The following is a 22636-nucleotide window of genomic DNA, read 5'->3' as shown; positions in this document are numbered from 1 at the left end:
ATTATTATATATAAATGTGCCTCATAAATGTGCCTCAGGGTGATCTGGGGGGCCAACGAACGCTACAGAAGAAATGGACCAGTTTCCTGAAGGCCAAGCTGGTGTGTTCCATGCCAGAGCTCAACTTCGTGTTCAACGTGGTTACTGACGTGTTCATACTGAAGACTGCTGACTGGAGAGAGACTGTCATCTACGGAGTGTTCACATCCCAGTGGTGAGTTGTGGATTCTCAGTCAGGACACTGTAATAACTCAAACTCCATTTTATTAACATTTTACATTTCCTTCAGAAAGTGTTCACCTCTAGACTTATTCTACATTTTGGTGATGCAGCCTTGAATTCAAAATGGATTCAAAAACAATCTCAATCAACTACACACAACACTCTATAATGACGAAATGAAATGTTTTTTTGATCATTTATTGATAATGAAATGCTGAAACATCTCATTTGCATAAGTATTCAAACCCCTGAGTCAATACTTTGTAGAAGCTAAGAACTTTCCATACCTGGATTGTGCAACATTTGCTCATTTTGTATTATTTTTTTATTATTCAAGCTCTGTCAAATTGGTTGTTGCTCATTGCTAAACAACTATGTTCAGGTCTTGCCATAGATTTTCCAGATTTAAGTCAAAACTGTGACTCGGCCACTCAGGAACATTCTCTGTCTTTTTGGTAAGTAACTCCAGTGTAGATTTGGTCTTGTGTTTTAGCTTATTGTCCTGCTGAATTGTGAATTCATCTCCCAGTGTCTGTTGGAAAGCAGACTGAACCAGGTTTTCCTCTAGGATTTAGCCTGTGCTTAGCTCTATTCAGTCTATTTTTATCCTGAAACACTCCCCAGTCTTTAACGATTACAAGCTTACCCCTAACATGATGCAGCCACCACTATGCTTGAAACTATGGAGAGTGCTACTCCGTAATGTATTGGATTCGCCCCAAACACAACACTTTATAGTCAAGACAAAAAGTGAATTGCTTTGCCACATGTTTTTGCAGTATTACTTTAGTGCCTTGTTGTAAACAGGATGCATGTTTTGGGAATATTTTTTTATTCTGTACAGGCTTCCTTTTCACTCTGTCAATTAGTTACAACATTTTAAAGGCTGTGATAGGAGAAAACAGGATGGATCAACAACAGTGTAGTTCCTCAACAAAACTAACCTGTTTAAAAGTCATGATTGGAATCATGGTGACATTTCCTGAGAGGTTTCATTCCTCTCCGGCAACAGTTAGGAACGGCTGTCCCCGACCGACTAAAAATAAATATATGATAATCTTGTTAGACCAAGAGGAGTAGTCAGTTCTTTTAAACAATCTAATAGACACACATCCTATGTTTGAATCAAATCAACGATATGCACTGAGCTTGTCTGATGCTCTAAGTTGTTTGATTAAATAATTAAGATGCACAAATACTGGAGGGAGTCCTACCGCAAATTGATTTGATTTGTGCTGGGCCAGGCTCAGACTTGCTACGCCTTGTTTCAAAAAAAATACTGTGACGAGCAACCGTTTCTCTCTCCTCCCTGCTGCAGCGACCACCACAGAACATCAACAGTGTTTATCATGCTGTCTGTGTTGCTGAAGCTGTAACATAATTACAGACATTTCTGACTGAGAAGTTTTGTGACAGAAATCCCTCATTTGTTGAGGAAAAACATTCCCTATTCCCTCAACCCCTTTGCTCTCTCTACGTGACACGTATGCATCTCATGCACGTTAACGACAGGGCCTGAGCTATAGCACATCATAATCACATCAATAAATTGGTTATAACAAACTCTGAACACTGTAACAGCAAAATGGATGCAGAGGACGTGACAAACTGGAGATGGGGGAATGTGTACTGGTTTCTCAGGAAGTAAAGGGGAAGTCAGATGTGTGGAATAAATGTGACTCGTTGTTAAATACTGGAGATGAAGAAAAAGAAGGTAAGGAACAAGCTTTGTCTGCGTATTATGTTTCCAAACCGATGCTGGTAGATTACAATAAACCTTTTCTGACTGTTTGGAACAGTTTAAACAACACTAAATAAATTATAAGCGTACCAGAGAGTGTTGTGATGTTTAAAACAAAATTGAGAAGCCTTTATCACAGCAAAGACTAAACAGTCGCATGCATTCGTGAATGCAATTACCTAAATGGAACGGTTTCTTTTTCACGCTAATTATTGAAGTCGCTTATTTTATTTTAAAATTAAAATGCTTGATTGCAACATGGTCTAGGAAAAAGGCGCCAATTCAACAGCGCGCTGTTTCAGAACCGCCGACAGCAACCGCGAACAAATGCAGGAGAGAGAGAGAGAGCGCATTAGTTATAAAATAATATTTGTGTTCGTGTTGCACCATTGTTCTTTATCATGTACAGTTTCAGTAACATGTGTCTTAAAGGGATGGACTGTACCATCCCCATAGCCTCCACAATGGATTAGTCCACTCATAGGCGGAAATCAGACAGTTGTCTTGTACACCATGAATCATTTTTTTGACTACTGCTCGACTAAAGAAATCTCGATCAACCTAACAATCGACCAGTCGACTAAATTCAGTCAGTCCTTGGAAGGACACCTCTGTCTTTGTAGTAACTGGGTGTATTGATACTCCATCCAAAGTGTAATTATAACTAAAGTTACTAAACTAAAGTTATAATTACATTTTGGATGGAGTATCAATACACCCAGTTACTACAAAGACAGAGGTGTCCTTCCAAGGACTGACTGAATTTAGTCGACTGGTCGATTGTTAGGTTGATCGAGATTTCTTTAGTCGAGCAGTAGTCAAAAAAATGATTCATGGTGAAAGGGATATTCAATGTCGGCTTTTTAATTTCTTTTGACACATCTACCAATAGGTGCCCTTCTTTGTGAGGCATTGGAAAACATCCCTGATCTCTGTGGTTGAATCTGTTTGAAATTCACTGCTCGACTGAGGGACCTTACAGATAATTGTATATGTGGGGTACAGAGAGGAGGGGAGGTAGTCATTCAAAAATCATGTTAAACACTATCGCACACACACACGTTGCATGGACAAAGGGGTTTAACACTTTAGACTTATTGACTAAAGGAATTTCAGATTTTAATTTTAATTAGTTTGAAAATATACTTTTTTTTTTACATTCCACTGACATTATGGGGTATTGTATGTACGCCAGTGACAACATATTATTATTTTTAAATCCATTTTAAATTCAGGCAGTAACACAACAAAATGTGGAAAAAGTCAAGGTTGTGTGAATGCTTTCTGAAGGCTCTGTCATTTTACCACGGTGTTACTAGTGAATAGGAGCGACCACATCTCACCATGGTAACACCCACTTGTGGAAGGGTGTTCTGTGACATTGTCTTTGTCTCTTTCTTGTCCAGGGGAAACGTAGGCCTGTCTGCAGTGTGTGCCTACGACATGTTGTCAGTAGAAAATGTGTTCTCCAAGGGGAAATACATGCAGAAAGCCACAGTGGAACAGTCTCACACCAAGTGGGTGAGGTACAACGGCATCACCCCCACCCCTCGCCCAGGAGCTGTAAGTGTTGCTTGCTGAAATCACCTTCTAAACATGTCTAATGAAACCAACAATGAAACAATGAAACCAGAACACTTCTTGCTTAAAGCTAAAAATGGAAAATAGATTTGATGCCTGAAAATGGACAGTGAATAAATAACAAAATTAACATACATGAAATTGAGGAAAAAGACAATATACAATTAAATAGGACAAAACTGACTCAAGTTTCTACTCGTGATCAATTTGGATATAATCTGGATACATCTGTTTGTGTGTAGTTGTGTTTAATCATACGTTTCCCCTTGGATTGAATTGTCATATTTGGACCGGATTAGAGTGTTGTATCCTTCATAGCATCATCCCTCTCGCTCCTATCCATCTGTAGTGCATCAACAACCACCACCGTCTCCAGAACATCAGCAGCTCTCTCCACCTGCCTGACAAGACCCTGCAGTTTGTTAAGGACCATCCCTTACTGGAAGACCCCGTCCTTCCCATCGGCAACGGGCCCAAACTCATCACCAAGGACGTCAGCTACACCCAGATCGCTGTGGAGAGGGTGCAGGCGCTGGACAACAACGTATATGACGTCATATTTACTGGGACCGGTAGGCGCCAACGGTTCTCAGGGGAGCTGGCTGAGGTTCAGAGGACAGTGTTGTGTGGGAGCTAGGGTCAATTCCATTTTAATTCTGTTAATTAAAATGTTCCTCGTTGTTGTGAAAGGTGTTTGTATTTTAGTGGGATTAGGATCAACTCTCAGCTCCTGATTAAGACAAAAGGGACGTCTTTCAGTCCTTGATATGGCGTTGACGTTTCCCCCTCTAACCCTTTAGATAAAGGACTTCTGCATAAATCTGTGGTGTATGACGGGCTGGTCCATACAGTGGAAGAGATTCAGCTTCTCCACAAATCTGAGCCTATCAAGACCTTGCTTCTGTCATCACAAGGGGTAAGTCAAAGAGAAATATGGAAGGAGACTCCGTGTCTCACGGAAAGTGAGTTCTCCTCTCCTGTGATAACACTAAAACTGAGGAAGACACCGAAACGTCAGTCACCAGTTCGCATCATGTACAATGGAGCGAAAATAAATACGTCTCTTTCAAGTTCCTTTTCAAAGTTTTTCTTGTTCAGCCATTTCCAATAAAACTAAAGCTATTGAATACCCAAAGACAAGCTAAGCTTTATTTCTCGATTTGAGAAGTCTACCTACCCTCTAACTTTGGCTCTCGATTTGAGAAGTCTACCTACCCTCTAACTTTGGCTCTCGATTTGAGAAGTCTACCTACCCTCTAACTTTGGCTCTCGATTTGAGAAGTCTACCTACCCTCTAACTTTGGCTCTCGATTTGAGAAGTCTACCGACCCTCTAACTTTGGCTCTCGATTTGGATTCCATGTCCGTGTGAAACTGTTCAACTCGAGAGTAGAAAAAGGGAAGTTACCGACCAGAGACGACAAGTCTGCGCCAATGTTAAAACCACAACTTCTCTGTGAATGAATAATGAGCGTTGTTTGCTCTCTACGGGCCAGACTTACACGGCATTTAAGCATTTTTACAGACACTGTAAAAAAAAAACACTGTGTTGACTTTGAAGGTGTATGTTAATCTTTAGTGTGTGTGTGTGTGTGTGTGTGTGTGTGTGTGTGTGTGTGTGTGTGTGTGTGTGTGTGTGTGTGTGTGTGTGTGTGTGTGTGTGTGTGTGTGTGTGTGTGTGTGTGTGTGTGTCTGTAACGTCTTGGAATTTGAGGTTACTGTAATTGGCGCGTATCAGACTCAAAAACACGTGGCTTTTCTCTGCAACTTCACTACCATTACACTTCGCTATTATCAGTAGCATTTCATTCTTATTATTGAAGTTATTACCTATAAATATTAGTCTAGTATACAAATGAAGACTTGTAAGATTGGAGAGGAATTCTGAAAGAATACAGATTTAAACTATTCACACCAAGTCCGTTTGTTTTTGCCCCCACTTTTCCTAACAATTCACAAAACTTCCCCAACGCTGCTTTAAAAAAAAATATATATATATATATATATAACCTTTTTTATTTAACTAAGGAAGTCCGTTAAGAACAAATTATTATTTACAATGGTAAGGCATAAGGCCTCCTGCGCAGACGGGGGGGCATGGGATTTAAAATGTTTTATAAATACAATATAAATATAGGATAAAACACACATCACAACAAGAGAGACACAACACTACATAAAGAGAGACCTAAGACAACAACATAGCAACACATAACACAGCATGCTAGCAACACAAGGTGACAACAATATGCTAGCAACACAAGGTGACAACAATATGCTAGCAACACAACGTGACAACAATATGGTAGCAACACAACACAATATGGTAGCAACACAACATGACAACAATATGGTAGTGAAACAGTACTCGTCTTGTGTTGTGTACAACCAGTCATCGACACAGAACTCCAACATGTAGCACCAGTCATGTAGCTTTATTCTGTTAAGAATGGCACAAAATTGCACGTCATGCAATGCACGTCTCACCATCCAACTCTGCACTCACGCACTGTACAAAATATATGAACCCCACCAGACACAGTAAGTTGCTAGCTAGTACTGGCGGGAATTCTTTACAACAAAATGCACAACAAATATTCCCCAAAAACCGCTGCATCTTATGTTTGATGTTCGAATAATATTTACAAACAATTTGATATAAATTGTACATTTTAAATCATCACTTGGGAGTATAAAAATCACTTTTGATGTACAGTGCTTTGCAACCAACAACTTACCGCTGGTTTGGTGCTTGTTCACTGGGACGATTCTAACTGGAACATCCCCCCTCGTAAGCAAGCTACGCAAACCAGCCAATAAGATGCCATGTTGAGTAGGTGAAGGCAAGACGAACTCAAACCAAAAACCCATTGGCTTAACAATAAAGTGGCAAGGGGAATCACCAATATAACCCTGTTACAGTAGCAACACAACATGACAACAATATGGTAGCAACACAACATGACAACAATATGGTAGCAACACAACATGGTAGCAGCACAAACATTATTGGGCACAGACAACAGCACAAAGGGCAAGAAGGTAGAGACAACAATACATCACACAAACCAGCCACAACTGTCAGTAAGAGTGTCCATGATTGAGTCTTCGAATGCTGCTGCGGTCATTCTCTGTGACAATGTGTTGTTGAAAGTGTCTAGAGAGGACGCAGTGATGAGAGAAATCCTTTACTACTGGAGAAACATTATGCTACTGACAATTATTAGGATATAGACTATGCATTCTATAGGATGAATCATGAAAGGAGCTTGGCTACGTTTTCATTCAGTTGCAACCCGAGGAAACGCAAAACTGTCACCGGTCATCATTGCTTGCACGTATGCTGACATTAAAAATCTTGCCTTCGCTTCAAATCCTTTCTGTAGGGCAAAGAAAATCTACATTATAGGATGATGCTAAATCAATGTAGCCTGTCCTATAAATTAACGATGAGTATTTTAATGGGGATATATAGAGACATCTGTGATAGGCTATATGAAGATAAAATTGACAACCATTAGAAAATAGAAAACCGTCCAATGATCAGCCGCTGATACACATTTGAAGCCAAGGTTGGTTATGTGTTTTGATTAGATTTAAAAATACTTTTTTTTTTTTTACTTATCTCTTGTTGGTTAAGGGCTTGTAAGTAAGCATTTCACTGTACAGTTGTATGTGACAAATACATTTGTTGACACTTTATTTGAGCTTTAACTAAATCTGTGCCACCACTCAACTCTGGCAAATGTTGTCTCTGTCTTTTAGGGTTGCCAATAGCAACGGTGGTACTGTAGATTGAATTTAGCTGTCCTATTATTTTATATATAATAGCCTTCTCCGCTGGCATATCGCTTCCCTTTCTCTCTAGCTTTTGAACGAGTAGCCTGAAAAATATGAACAAAACAATTTCAGAAAGATTTTACTGAGTTACATCAGTCAATTGAAATAAATTAATTAGGCCCTAATCTATGGATATGCATTTCTTAGTCAGAGGTACCTTTTTTTTTTTTTTTTTTTTTAAGGGGGTAGGGTCGTGGATCAGAAAACCAGTCAGTATCTGGTGTGACCACCATTTGCCTCATGCAGCGTGACACATCTCCTTCACATAGAGTTGATCAGGCCTGTGGAATGTTGTCCCACTCCTCTTCAATGGCTGTGCGAAGTCACTGGATATTAGCGGGAACTGGAACACGCTGTCGTACAAGTCGATCCAGAGCATCCCAAACATTTTTTCTTTAACTAGGCAAATCAGTTAAGAACAAATTCTTATTTTCAATGACAGCCTAGGAACAGTGGGTTAACTGCCTGTTCAGGGGCAGAACGACAGATTTGTACCTTGTCAGCTTGGGGGTTTGAACTTGCAACCTTCCGGTTACTAGTCCAACGCTCTAACCACTAGGCTACCCTGCCACCCCATGCTCAATGGGGGACGTGTCTGGTGAGTATGCTGGCCATGGAAGAACTGGGACATCTCCAGCTTCCAGGAATTGTGTACAAATCCTTGTTCATTATCATGCTGAAGCATGAGGTGATGGCGGCGGATGAATGGCACGACAATGGGCCTCAGGATCTCGTCACGGTATCTCTGTGCATTCAAATTGCCATCGTGTTCATTGTCCTTAGCTTATGCCTGCCCATACCATAACCCTACCGCCACCATGGGGCACTCTGTTCACAACGTTGATGTCAGCAAACCCCTCACCCACACGACACCATACACGTGGTCTGAAGTTGTGAGGCCGGTTGGCCGTACTGCCAAATTCTCTAAAACGACGTTGGAGTTGGCTTATGGTAGAGAAATGAACATTCAAATCAAATCCAATTTTATTTGTCACATACACATGGTTAGCAGATGTTAATGCGAGTGTAGCGAAATGCTTGTGCTTCTAGTTCCAACAATGCAGTAATAACTAACAAGTAATCTAGCTAACAATTCCAAAACTACTACCTTATAGACACAAGTGTAAGGGGATAAAGAAATGTACATAAAGATATATGAATGAGTGATGGTACAGAGCGGCATAGGCAAGATGATTCAGTTCTCTGGCAACAGCTCTGTTGGACATTCTACACTGACCTTTTGTTGTCCCCAGCACAAGGTGCACCTGTGTAATGATCATGCTGTTGAATCAGCTTCTTGATATGCCACACCTGTCAGGTGGATGGATTATCTTGGCGAATGAGAAATGCTTGCTAACAGGGATGTGCACAAAATTTGAGAGAAATAAGATTTTTGTGTGTATGGAACATTTCTGGGGTCTTTTTATTTCAGCTCATGATACATGGGACCAACACTTTACATGTTGCGTTTATATTTTTGTTCAGTGTATAGAGTTTAAAACTAATAGGCCTAGGTCTATTCAAGGAGAGAAGCATCGATCGATCCTCTTGCTTACTGAATGGCTATAAAATAGGCGACAGTACAACGTTGGTAATGAACTGGCTTAGGGGTTTGAATGGCGAGAGTGACGTGTAGCCTAGCTCTGGTGTGATGTGTTTACATTGGCTAAATTGATACCTTGCTGCACTGATGCATTGCAAATGTAAAAAAACAGACATTAATTCACACAAGGTGAATTGTGCAGCCTGTCAGTGGCAGTGTCCCAGATAACAATTCAATTGGTCAACAACTTATTATCGAATGAAGAAAATATGTTACGAAAAAATAATGAAGTTTGTGGCGGGACGATATTTTGCAACTGGTGTGAACAGATGTGCTCGTATAGATTATTTATATTTTTTTTTACTAATTATTCGATTTGAAAATAACAGACTTGGTGAGAAAGGGCCTTTACTGAAATGTGTCATTTAAAAATCATGACGGGAGCGTTTGATTTGTATTAGAGAGATTGAGTCCAGACAGGCTACTTTAGGAAACTTTCTGAATGGACATAAGCCTATAGAGAGAATCAGCGAACTCTCACACACACACACGTAAAAGCACCCATCAATCAAAGCCACCAGTGTCAGACTCAAGCAAATATACATTTTTTTCATGGAAACGTTTTTAAAAATCTAGGCCTACTTTAAGCTTTCTGAAAGTAGTATATAAGATAATGAATTGACAAGGAAAGTATGAAGGTGAGAGAGACCGCTATGCAATAGTATGAAGGTGAGAGAGACCGCTATGCAATAGTATGAAGGTGAGAGAGACCGCTATGCAATAGTATGAAGGTGAGAGAGACCGCTATGCAATAGTATGAAGGTGAGAGAGACCGCTATGCAATAGTATGAAGGTGAGAGAGACCGCTATGCAATAGTATGAAGGTGAGAGAGACCGCTATGCAATAGTATGAAGGTGAGAGAGACCGCTATGCAATAGTATGAAGGTGAGAGAGACCGCTATGCAATAGTATGAAGGTGAGAGAGACCGCAATAGTATGCAAATAGTATGAAGGTGAGAGAGACCGCTATGCAATAGTATGAAGGTGAGAGAGACCGCTATGCAATAGTATGAAGGTGAGAGAGACCGCTATGCAATAGTATGAAGGTGAGAGAGACCGCTATGCAATAGTATGAAGGTGAGAGAGACCGCTATGCAATAGTATGAAGGTGAGGGTGAGAGAGACCGCTATGCAATAGTATGAAGGTGAGAGAGACCGCTATGCAATAGTATGAAGGTGAGAGAGACCGCTATGCAATAGTATGAAGGTGAGAGAGACCGCTATGCAATAGTATGAAGGTGAGAGAGACCGCTATGCAATAGTATGAAGGTGAGAGAGACCGCTATGCAATAGTATGAAGGTGAGAGAGACCGCTATGCAATAGTATGAAGGTGAAATTTAACAATATTAAAATGAAAACAAATAAACGCAACCTGTTCATAGCCTATTTATCAGCGTTGATTAGTCTATAAATGAAAAAGATTCCTTGCCAGGTTGGAGATGATTGGCACATTATAGGCCTCAGAGCCAGAACAACCATGTTGACTGCTGTTGAATAATTAACGAATAGTCACACTATTAAAAGACCGATTTTTTTTTATTTTTTTTTATTATTTTTTATTTACTAGCAAGCAATGAAAACGTGCCTTGTATAAAAGGAAGTACACGTGTATATAAAAAATGTACTGAAGTGCCATAGCCTATAGGCCAGCGCTTAGACAGCCCCGCTCAACTAGCAGATTAGCTGCTGAAGGGTAAAACAACAATTGGAAAGAGAAGATGTAGACTGACTAAGTTATAATCATTAGTAAACACTCCCGCTATTAGATGAAGTTTATCAACATGAAAATGCAGTTAATTATTAAATAAGTACCCCAAAATGAATGTAGGCCTATTTTAAATGTATTTGATAGTTATTTTATTTTCATGGCTGTTTTCAGCCATAAGTCAGTTACATGGTATTCAGCTCCCATCACAGACCTTTGTGTGTGGCTGTGTTCACAGGCGAGGTCCCTGTACGCTGGCTCGGACTCGGGCGTGGTGCAGTCTCCTACTGCGTTCTGTGACAAGTACCCATCCTGTTCAGACTGTATCTTGACCCGGGACCCTTACTGTGCCTGGGACCCAGACTCTTCCACCTGTGTCAACATCTTCCACACCCAGGGCCTCACACACCGGTACCACTCCTTTTATAATGGCATTAGGATTATCAGCACAATGCAAAACCTACGTGTTTTTACTGCCTCGGTGTAACCCAGTCCATCCTGTTTCTCCAACGACAAGCCTGAAAGTGTCGACCCTGATGTATGTCTACCTAATGTCAGTTCTGTTTTGTTTTTCAGGAACTTGATCCAGAGCCTTAACGGTGATGCAGACAAGTGTCCCTCAGGTCTGTAACCTCTGCATTTTAACGTGACCCAAGTCTCTGCATACTGACTAGCTATTGGCAGAGAGACGGGCTGCAGTGCTAGAAGTAATGTCTTGATATCGCTTTAGTTCAAGTTTAATTGCTATATAAACATCTTACTTACCAGAGATGTCACATTAAACACAGCATTAAAAAACAGCAAGGAAGTTCAGGACAGATCTAGTAACACCAGCCCTCTCTTCAGAGAGTAAACTCCTCTCCTCTCCTCTCCTCACAGAGCCAGGGCTCTCCGTGGAGAACTACCAGCGTGTGACAGTTAAACCAGGGAGCTCGGCTGAGCTGCCATGCCTGGTTCAGTCCAACCTGGCCGTGGTGGTCTGGAAGCAGAACAGCAGCACCATGACCGAGGCCTCCAAGTTCCACCTGATGGGTGAGACGGGTCTGCTCATTTACAGCGTGGCCCCAGAGGACCACGGCCTGTACGAGTGCTGGTCACTGGAGTGGGCCCCTGTTGCAGGGAAGAACTTCAGCCGCCTCCTGGCTGGGTATGTCCTAGACCTGGATGTCCCCAGGAGGCCTTCACCACGAGGCCACCCCCCTCAGACCGCCAGCACCCTCAGCTCCTCTCACCCCCACCACCAGTCCACCGCTGCCACTGAAGGTAATAACGGTAACACCGTGAGACCCCTCCCACTAACTTCAGCCCCTCCCAGCTCCACCGCCCTCACCTCACCACCACCCACTCACAGCGCCTCGTCATCACTAACCACGCCCCCCAGCAGCAGCAACACCGCCAGGCTCCAGCCCAAGCTCCTTCCCCCCAGCTCCAGCACCCTCCCACTCCCAGAGACCCGGGACCCTGCGACAGAGTACCTCCAACACGACAACAGCAGTACTTTCCTCTTCCTCTTCCTCCTGTTCTTCGTCCTCTTCCTGGCTGCCCTGGTCTACAACTGTTACATGCAGTACCTACCGGGGCCGTGTCTTCGTCTTCGTGCGGCTCTGCTGGGAAGCCAGAAGAAGCCCCAACCTGAGTATTTAGCCTGCGAGGCCGGCCTCATGGAGCCCGTCACAGTAGACAAGCTGGACGTAAAGGATCAGATCCGCCTGACTCAGAACGGGGTACAGCTCCGAGCCTTGAGGGACACCGGCTATGAGACAGAGCCAGAGTGTAGCAATGGCAAGGTCCCCTCTCGCAGCTACGGGGGAGAAGACAGTCCTTCTAAAGAGAAGCCCTTTGACGTGGACTGTGACTCTCAGCCTATTGAATATGCAGACGCAGATCAAGAAGCATCACCGTACTAAAAGATGCACATCTCGGCTTCTCTTTTTACTAGTGCAAGAAATATGAAGGCTTGTTATTTATAGGGGTCTTCTCCCTCGCTGGCTCTCTCCACATATACATACAAACCTGTGTGTTATACATAAACTCAGTGGCCACCTCTCTTTCAGAAGGACAGACAGAGGCAGATTACTTCAGTTATTAGGAGGTCAAGTCATACATCCCGCTTGCCTTCAGAGATTCTCTTACTCACTCTGGCTACCCCAAGACCAATCAAATGTAGGGCCTACTAACTAAATATTAAAATCATAGCCTAATCTCTGTGCAAACCTGTAACCATCTCGCTCTGCATTTTTCCAGCAAGAAACGCTGATTTTTATTCCAAATTGGAAACATTGTTTACCAAATTGGTAAGTTAACTTGTTTTCCAAATTGGAGCCTTTTTTAGTTATTTTTTTTGTACAATTCTGGGAGCTTCTTCTTCTAAGGCTGTTAAAACATAACATGGGAGCTTCTTCTTCTAAGGTTGTTAAAACATAACTTGGGAACTTCTTCTTCTAAGGTTGTTAAAACATAACTTGGGAACTTCTTCTTCTAAGGTTGTTAAAACATAACTTGGGAACTTCTTCTTCTAAGGTTGTTAAAACATAACTTGTTTGTTGTATTTTTCTGAATATTCAGTGAATAAGGCTATTTGACGTAGTAGGTCAGCTGCTTTCAATCTCAACTTATAGGACGATCTCCTCTAGAACCTATAGTACCATCTTCTCTAGGACGATCTTCTCTAGAACCTCTAGGACGATCTTCTCTAGAACCTCTAGGATGATCTTCTCTAGAACCTATAGGATGATCTCCTCTAGAACCTATAGGATGATCTCCTCTAGAACCTATAGTACCATCTCCTCTAGAACCTATAGTACCATCTCCTCTAGAACCTATAGTACCATCTCCTCTAGAATCTATAGTACCATCTCCTCTAGAACCTATAGTACCATCTCCTCTAGAACCTCTAGGATCTCCTCGGACAATCTCCTCTAGAACCTCTAGGACGATCTGTAAATTCTCAGGGACGGTTTGTTAGTTCGCTCTATGCCTTGTTCTCTGGTGGTGGTTAGAAAAAGCTGTCGATAAACAGACAACCACTGGTGGCCAGTGACTGACGGAAAAGATGTGGTATGACTGATATGAGATCTATAGATATTTATACAATGGGTGAGTCTAATCCTGGACGCTGATTGGTTAAAACTGCATTCCAACCGGTGTCTATTCCACAAATTACCACTGGCTAAAGCTATAACGTTGAATTGCCTATTTACTCTGTTCAATCCACTGTTTCATCAGCCCAGCCACTATAAAAAGCATCTCGACATAATCTACCATTTCTTTAAGACTAGCAATTGGTTTTCAGTAGTCTGTCTCTCTCTGACGTTTGCATCACTGTTTCAGTATTGACATTCGATGTTCAGCTGTCCCATAGTAATGAATGTGTCGGGATGAGACAGGCAGGCAGATTTCTCAGCCAGTCAAAATCATGAATCAGCGTCATTTTTATGGATTGTATACAAAGAAATGTAAATCGAAAACAGAACTAAATGAAGTGCAGCTAATTTGCAGTCTTTCCAGCTTCCGTTTGAAGTGATTGTGTTAGCTGTGTTGTTGACTAGCTCCTCAGTGTCCTGACGAGAGAGCACATTTCTATGCCAGGTGAAATCGTGCCTCATTAGCTCATTTTTATGGATGTATCCGGATGTATACAAATAAATGTCACTAGAAAACGGTTTAAGCAAATGCAGCTACTTTGTTGTTATTATGGCTGCACTCTTTGACGTGACTAAGTTAGCCAGCTAGCTAGCAAGCAAAGGATAAAAACGTTGCCAGCCAATAGAACATTTAGAACGAACGACTGGATCGCGTCTCTGGCAACCGAACCAATAGAACATTTAGAACGAACGACTGGATCGCGTCTCTGGCAACCGAACCAATAGAACATTTAGAACGAACGACTGGATCGCGTCTCTGGCAACCGAACCAATAGAACATTTAGAACGAACGACTGGATCGCGACTCTGGCAACCGAACCAATAGAACATTTAGAACGAACGACTGGATCGCGTCTCTGGCAACCGAACCAATAGAACATTTAGAACGAACGACTGGATCGCGTCTCTGGCAACCGAACCAATAGAACATTTAGAACGAACGACTGGATCGCGTCTCTGGCAACCGAACCAATAGAACATTTAGAACGAACGACTGGATCGCGTCTCTGGCAACCGAACCAATAGAACAAACGACCAGCCGGCTTGGATAGCAACCCTAGATTTGTGTCGGGACTATATTTTGTGGAAGGATGAAATTGGTATGAATAAATTCATCAAAATAATGTTTTTAATTAAAATATGTCAATCATTATTTGAATGTGTTGGTAACCCATTGCATAAAAGTGATAATGCCCTCAAGCCGGGGTTCGGAGGATATTTTGGCACAGTTTTCGACTTCGTCTCAGGCCTAACAACACCCGTGCCAATATATCCTCCGAACACCGGTTTGAGGGCATTATCACTTAAATCTAGTCTCATTCCTTAAATGTTTGACAAGGACAATTTTAAAGATTAAGCCTATGAGGCATCATCAGCTGTTTTTATGAAAGGAGGACGTGGTTTTGGTAATCACCTGTTTTATGAAAGGAGGACGTGGTTTTGGTAATCCTGTTTTTATACGGCGACAGAAGAAAGCAAAACGCTGAAATGAGTGAACGTGACTCACTAGATGACGGGAAATGCTGGACACTCAAACCACTGCTGTCTGAAGAGCACAGACCTCTCCAGAGCTACACGGCTCTATTCTAACTCTGTCTCTCGTCATCTCCTGTGACTCCACAATTCCAATGGTACGAAGACACGTGAACTATGGGGTCATAGTTACTAGACATGAGCTTCCTCCATATTAACCTGTTGGTTAGTTTTCCCCACTGGTCATGTCAGTATGTACAGTTTGAGTCCAGATTAAGCTTCTCTAATGTTAGAAGCTTTGTAAAATGAAAAGGTGAAATATTATAAAGCATTTCTGTTTTCTTTGTCCTTAGAACATTGGCACTGGAAGTAATCAGATGTTTTTTTTATTGAATGAAGCTTTACGTTTTACTCTTTTAAAGATGATTATTTAGTAATAACTGTCCGACTTGTATGTTCTCATTTTATTTTAGTGTAGTAACGTTGTTTTTTAATTTCTATGGATGTATTGGTTCACAAAGCCTCTTTAATAGTTAGACCTATAGCCTCCCCTCCTGTGTCTGTCTGTTTCACACATTTCTCTTACTGCCTGGCTGTTGTCCTTAGAGAACTCTCCTTTCTCTCCTTCGGCTCTCCCCACCTCCTCCCTCTCTCCCTCACAGCCGCCTCCTCTGCTGTTCCTCCTCTCTCTCCTGTTGACACTTCCTCATCCCTGTCCACCTCGGGAAGTAGTCCCTCTCTCCCTCCTTCCTCCACCTCCTCTGAGCGGTTAGGGGTGTGCCTGCTGCCCCCATCCCTCCAAGACCAGGCTTGGGGGGTTCAGGCTCAGGAGGCCTTCCTGCTCTTCTGTCTGGCCTTGGGTGAGTGGTGCCTGTTGTGACCGATGTGTGTGTCTCTCTCTCTCTCTCACTCCACACCTTGCATGTGGCCTTCTCCCTTCAGACACACATCAACCAACCCCCTACATACCTACCTACCTTTCTACCCTAACCTGGGATGTGTTCACATCCTCAAAACAAGTGTGTTCCTTGAGCCATGCGTTATTCTGACCCCTTCTAAATGTTATAGGTGACGGTACAATAATGTGATGAAAAGTTAGATGTTTTTGTGTTAAGGTACAGTAGATCCGCTCACTGAAATATGTATTTGATTGCGCAAGTTGTCTCAAAGGTTTTAGTTCCATTTTTTTTATTTTTATATATAAACTTTTTGCACCATTTTGTACATTGTGTTATTGGGAAATCTGAGACAGATATTTAATTTGAAATGAGGCGAGAGAGGTCTTTTATAAGAACAAAAGACTGTTTTTGGTACTTTTTAAGCACTGTGTCAATTACTGAGTTTCAATACTATCTAAAAGTATAACTTGTGCCTGTACAGTGTATATATTGGAATATACTTTCTGAAGATGTTTGTCTCTCCATAGGCATTCTGGGGCTACTGTTCCTATGGGGGGTTTTAATACATCCTGATTTCAAATGTTTTCAACGTTTAGCCTACTGGTTTAACTGTCATAATGCTAACATGTGCAAACCAAGCTAACTAGGTTACGTTTATACACACGGACAGGAAATGTAGGAAGACGAGCTTCTGATTTTATTAAAAGTTTTAGTCTTTTTAATGACCTTTTTTGAAAGATTAAAATGGCGTACATTGAAAAATGAATTGGCTGAATGTGATCTTTTGAAAACGAATGAAAAGGCCATCGGAGAACATTGCACAAGTCATTCGCCTCACCACAAATTAAGTTTCCCTTCAATCACGATTGAATGTTTTTCAAATATGCTGATGCACAACAGGAGCACATCTATTTGGACTCAAATCTGCACACTTGATCCTAGGCAGTATTTAGAATGAAGTGGTTCATGCTAATATATGCTACCATATTAGAATCTGAAAACTGCAGAATGATAAATCCTTTCTTTGCTGAGGATCTGTTAGAATCAGATCTGTCAGGTATTTCTATGATCGCGAACCAAGGAGTTTGTTTGGTGTGAGCGCTTAGAATTGACGTTCCTCGACAGCAATTTTAATGTGCCAAAGCACACACCCGGTTTACGGGAATCAAACCTTCAGTAAAGCAGAATTTAAGTGATCTGCTTCCTCTCAGTTTGGGCTGAAACACTGTGAATCAGAATAGTATGTCAGTACTAAAGCGTTGCTCTTTATTAAGTGGCTAAGGAGCTTAGCTGGAGAAACAGGGCCGGTTCCCTGGACCGAGATGAAGCCCTGGACTAAAAAGCATGTTCACAATAGACGCTCTCCATCCAAAGTCCATATGAAGTCCCATTATGTCCCTCAGGTCCCAGTGATCTCCAAATTCACTGGCAGGTGAACGGGGCCCACCTGGAGACGCCCATCACAGAGTACCGCCACCCCTTGGTCCGGGGGGACCCCCATGGAGAGGTGCTGGTGAGCAGCTGGGTGAGAGAGAGGGCCCTGGTCAAGGACTCCAGCTACCAATGTGTCGCTGCGTCCAGCGCAGGAAATGACACATCTAAAGTGGACCTCAACATCCTCAGTAGAGGTGATCAGAGATGGCCGGGATAGCTACACCTTTTATATTGCTCCCTTCTCTCTCCATAAGCTCCTGCCTGCATGTTGAACAAATCCTATGAATGAGTCCTTGTCAAATGATACAGTAGGTTCAAGAAAATCAATGTCAATGCAAATCTTATTAACAAGGACAGGGGTGTAATCATTAGCTAAACGTTGCATTTTGCAACAAAACAAATTGAGTTTCTATTGGAAAAATTCAGGTAGGTCCCTCCCCCGTTTTTGTTACATGCGCTTCCGTTTAAGAAATGTTTTGCAACAGAATCTGCGTAATGAATACGCCCCCAGGCAAACACCCTTACATTACCAGGGTTGTGTTCATTAGGGCACACAACGGAAAATGGTTTGCAAGTCCAGGTGTTAATTATTTAACTTTTTCAGTACGTTTTCTTCCGTTTGGTGCCTAATGAGCATGATGACCCAGTTCTCTTGATTCAACTGATATTACAGGGGTCAATTGTCAAATACAGTAAGTTTTCAACTGATATTACAGTATTGCCTACTGTAATATCAGTTGAATCAAGAGAACTGGGGTCATCATGCTCATTAGGCACCAAACGGAAGAAAACGTACTGAAACAGTAAGTGTCAAATACAGTAACTTTTGTTTCTGATGAACAGATGAAGACAGTATTCCATCCAGAGATATGAGCCAATGGAGGAGTGCCCTTTCAGAACACGACAAACTGCTAAAGAGGTGGAAAAGAGCATGGGTAGGTTTATATTCACTAAGCACCAAATCATTGGGGAAGTAGTGAACTTAGATTGGGGTGTGTTTTGTGTGTGTCAAACTGCAGTGCAATTTAAAATGAGTAACTTTTTCAATAATGTTGAAAATACATTTGATTAAAGTTTCATAACGCTGCCTGAGTGTGTGCATGGAAGTTTACCTAACGCACATGATTTAGAAGCCACTTATTTTTTTATTTTACCTTTATTTAACTAGGCAAGTCAGTTAAGAACAAATTCTTATTTTCAATGACGGCCTAGGAACAGTGGGTTAACTGCCTGTTCAGGGGCAGAATGACAGATTTGTACCTTGTCAGCACGGGGATTTGAACTTGCAACCTTTCGGTTACTAGTCCAATGCTCTAACCACTAGGCTATCCTGCCGAGCCACCCTGAACTCACGCATGCTTTTTCACTTTGCGTACCAAAATGTTGATGGCTCTGCGTGTCTGTTTAGGGCCAGGGCCGAGAGGGAGTGGTTTGATGTGCTCTCCTTATCTAATATCTTAGAGCACTGCAGAGGTGATGAATTCCAGTGAATCAAGAAGTGAATGTCCCATACTTCTACACGGTTCAAAAATAGTTAACTATTTAAAACGGCACAAAAATGTGTTTGTTTCCTGGTTCAACCTTGTACGTGTCTCGGGCTCAGGATCATCAACTACATTCAGCTGCGGGACAATACTTTATTGAGTGGATGTTCAGGGGGTCAGAACATAATTACAGATCATTTGTAGACTGCAAAATTGATCTCAAGAAGCCCAAACCGATATATTTGTCTAAAACCATCATTACAATGTAAATGTAGTTTTATTCTGAATGGCTGCATATTTCAAGACATGGCACATGAGGGTGCAGTGAGATACTGGACTGGCTGGATGATTCCTTTCCCGTCAGTCATCTTCAAAAAAGTGTATGCTTCACTGGAAATCAACCAATCCTCTGTCGTCGGCACAAGGTCACATGCGTTATCATCTAGATGTTGAAAGTGCGTGGGCGAAGGCAGTTTAAGGCCATGTGGCGGAGAGCGATTGCTGGCGCTGGAGATGGGGGGTGGGTGGGGGGGGCGGAGCATGTGGGTCAGGGCAGGTGTGATATCGTTCATGTTTGTGTAATGTCGTTTGTATGTGTATGTTTTGAATTGTTTGCAAAAAAATAAAATCTTACAAAAAATACCCCAAAAATACAATTTCAAACCTACATTTCGTATACGATCACTTTGAAAACAACAGCAAATTGATTGCACCAGCTCCAAGTGATTTTAATTTTGGAAATCTGTTGCAAGGTATTCCCACTCATACGTGATCGTATACAAACGTAGGTTTGAAGTTATGGTATTTTTGGGGGTATTTTTTTGTTGTAAGACTTCTACTACAGTAGACACTTCTACTACAGTAGACACTTCTACTACAGTAGACAAAGAAGGAGTTGGGGAACCTTGGTCTAAGGGTTGTGTTCAAACCAATGATTACATTACTACCTGGCTAGGGTCTACTGACCGGGAGTAACATCTAAGTCTAAAACATTTTTGAAGTGCTGTTTGTCTTTCATAATAACTTACCTAAACGTGGGATTGATGACATTTTAAACACTTTATTTTACAGTGTCCCTTTTCCTCCACCTGTTGTAGCTTCCTAGGGGCAGAAGGTAATGTGTAAGGTATTACCGATCTGCATTCTCTACAGTATGTATCTCTCCTCCTATAGGAAAGCTGTGAGGGTCAAGGTGCTCTCTGAGGTCACCTGAGCTCCACTGTTATTGGCTCCTAAGACAGGCTTCAGCCCAGGTGACCCTACCTGACCTTGGTCCAAAAATGCCAAGTCATGACGAGACATGGTACTATTCTCGCCGTTCGACGCCTGACGCAAGGCTTCAACCTCCGGCTTCGGTTCTGCAGTGTTCACCTGTTGTGGTGCATCAAAGATATTCTATAATGTTACAGGTCCTTCATACAGGCTTTAGCATAGGCCTTAGTCTCCCCCTTACTGACTGACCGGGGACTGGGCAGATCAGTTGACTTTGCTCTTGGGAGGGTCTACTCTGCATTCCCAGTGAAAGCAGAAGATTCTCTGTGACTGAGTGGTGGCATGCAGTGTCTGATATCTCCACAGTGTCTGATATCTCCACAGTGTCTGATATCTCCACAGTGTCTGATATCGCCACAGTGTCTGATATCGCCACAGTGTCTGATATCGCCACAGTGTCTGATATCGCCACAGTGTCTGATATCGCCACAGTGTCTGATATCGCCACAGTGTCTGATATCGCCACAGTGTCTGATATCGCCACAGTGTCTGATCTTCCCTCAGTGATCGACAGTCTACCTTTGAAGTTCGCACTTTCTTTCTCTACTGTCTTTCACAGTGTCCATCTGTCTTTCACAGTGGGCAGCTGTTACAGATGAGAATGAGATGGGTTTTGTTTTTAGATACGTTTTAAAGTATGGGAATATAAGGTTTGTTTTGTTTTATTTAGATGATTATTTTACCGGTATGTCTAGACTAGAATATATCCACATTGATTTCTCAATCAAAATTAGAGTTGATCTCTTTGTTTTGCCAGAGTAACTAGAGATTAGTAAATTGTGTCAGTACAAAGATGTACAGACACAAATGTAACCTCTGAACTCCACTCTCCACTCCATAGTGCCTTTCAATAGGTTCAGATTGCTGAATAAATGCAGTTGTAGCCTGTTAATGATTCAGATTCCTGTATTTTTGCCGACACATGTATTCTCTGTCATTATGTGGTCAGTTAAACTCTTGTCACTGAAATGTTTAATTCCTTGTGTTAATCATATGACAATGTGGGAGAAGAAAATTGTATTAAAGGGAACTTGACAGTGGAACTTGATGTTGCCTTATTGTCTATCATACTGTGTTCTTCATTGGCCACATTTGAGGGCAGTGAAGAACAGTTCAGACATTTGATATTTCAGTGGTTTGAATGCAGTTCAGATATGTCTGTGGTTCATATCAGTGTCAGGTCTTTGTGACATTTAGGCTATAAAGGAGAGAGTGACAGTGAAACTTCACAACAGCTGCGCTCAGACATCCATTTAGAATCCAAATACTTCCTATCATGATGACATCAAAGCAGCAATACTCCACAGGAACAGATTCTCTGGTTGAATTATTAAGTAGCACCTACTGGTAGGATAGGCCCCCATGTACTTGTCTGAGTTAGAGGTCTGTCTCCACACTCCGGTTTACAGCCTGGCATCTGCAGTGATATGGCAAAGACAATGTAACAGATGCATAGTCACCTAGTGTAATAATAATTAGAAGGCTAGCTATCCTTTAGGTGAGATTATTGGTTGCCGGTCTGTTTCTGCTCTCTAGCCAACTCAGTATCGTCATGCCATTAGGAATTGGCAAGAGCAGAAACGGACTTTCACCCTAGTCGTGAACACCTGCTACACTCAAAATATCGATCAGCAGTAACACTTGGCCATCTAGTGGCAGATTACGGGAATATCTAGCCAACCCTACAACTACTCTGATTATGTCAGTGTCGTATTTTGTGTAATGCAAAATTATACTCCGTGGTGAAAAAAGTACCCAATTGTCATACTAGAGTCAACTGTAAAGATGCCTTAATAGAAAACTACTCAAGTGAAAGTAACCCAGTAAAATACTACTTGAGTAAAAGTATTTGGTTGTAAATATACTTAAGTATCAAAAGTATAAATAATTTCACATTCCTTATATTAAGAAAACCAGACCGAACGATTGTATTTGTTCATTTCTGAATTACGGGTAGCCAGAGGCACACCAACACAATATTTTACCAACGAAGCATTTGTGTTTAGTGAGTCCGTCAGATTAGGGGCAGTAGGCATGACCAGGAATGTTCTCTTGAAAAGTGCGTAAATTTGACAAAATTTTTCCTGGCCTGCTAAACTTTCGAAATGTAACGAGTAATTTTGGGTGTCATCGAAAATGTATGGAGTAAAAAGTACATTATTTTCTTTAGGACTGTAGTGGAGTAAAAGTAAAATTTGTCAAAAATATCAATAGTAAAGTATAGATACTACTTAAGTA

The 22636-nt window shown here is 41.7% G+C and overlaps 1 protein-coding gene across 7 annotated transcripts in view; it reads left to right on the top strand.

Moving 5' to 3' along the window:
• sema4d (sema domain, immunoglobulin domain (Ig), transmembrane domain (TM) and short cytoplasmic domain, (semaphorin) 4D) overlaps positions 1 to 21441 on the top strand; it is a 90374-nt gene extending 68933 nt beyond the window's left edge. For 3 of the 7 annotated variants that reach the window (XM_042326494.1, XM_042326496.1, XM_042326495.1), the window contains 7 exons: positions 39 to 214; positions 3370 to 3526; positions 3894 to 4116; positions 4345 to 4460; positions 10932 to 11104; positions 11270 to 11316; positions 11573 to 14573. In XM_042326494.1, coding sequence (XP_042182428.1) covers positions 39 to 214; positions 3370 to 3526; positions 3894 to 4116; positions 4345 to 4460; positions 10932 to 11104; positions 11270 to 11316; positions 11573 to 12600 — 1920 coding nt within the window. In that variant the 3' untranslated portion in view covers positions 12601 to 14573. Of the gene's footprint in view, positions 1 to 38; positions 215 to 3369; positions 3527 to 3893; positions 4117 to 4344; positions 4461 to 10931; positions 11105 to 11269; positions 11317 to 11572; positions 14574 to 15971; positions 16170 to 17611; positions 17837 to 18485; positions 18578 to 20299 lie in introns of those variants that run through there. The other 4 variants (XM_042326497.1, XM_042326498.1, XM_042326499.1 and 1 more) reach the window with 4 other exon arrangements.
• The last annotated feature ends 1195 nt before the right edge of the window (positions 21442 to 22636 follow it).

Source organism: Oncorhynchus tshawytscha, linkage group LG09 (assembly GCF_018296145.1).
Source record: "Oncorhynchus tshawytscha isolate Ot180627B linkage group LG09, Otsh_v2.0, whole genome shotgun sequence".
NCBI lineage: Eukaryota > Metazoa > Chordata > Actinopteri > Salmoniformes > Salmonidae > Oncorhynchus > Oncorhynchus tshawytscha.
The sequence above is the reverse complement of the archived record's forward strand: the minus strand, read 5'-3'. Positions and strand labels throughout refer to the sequence as shown.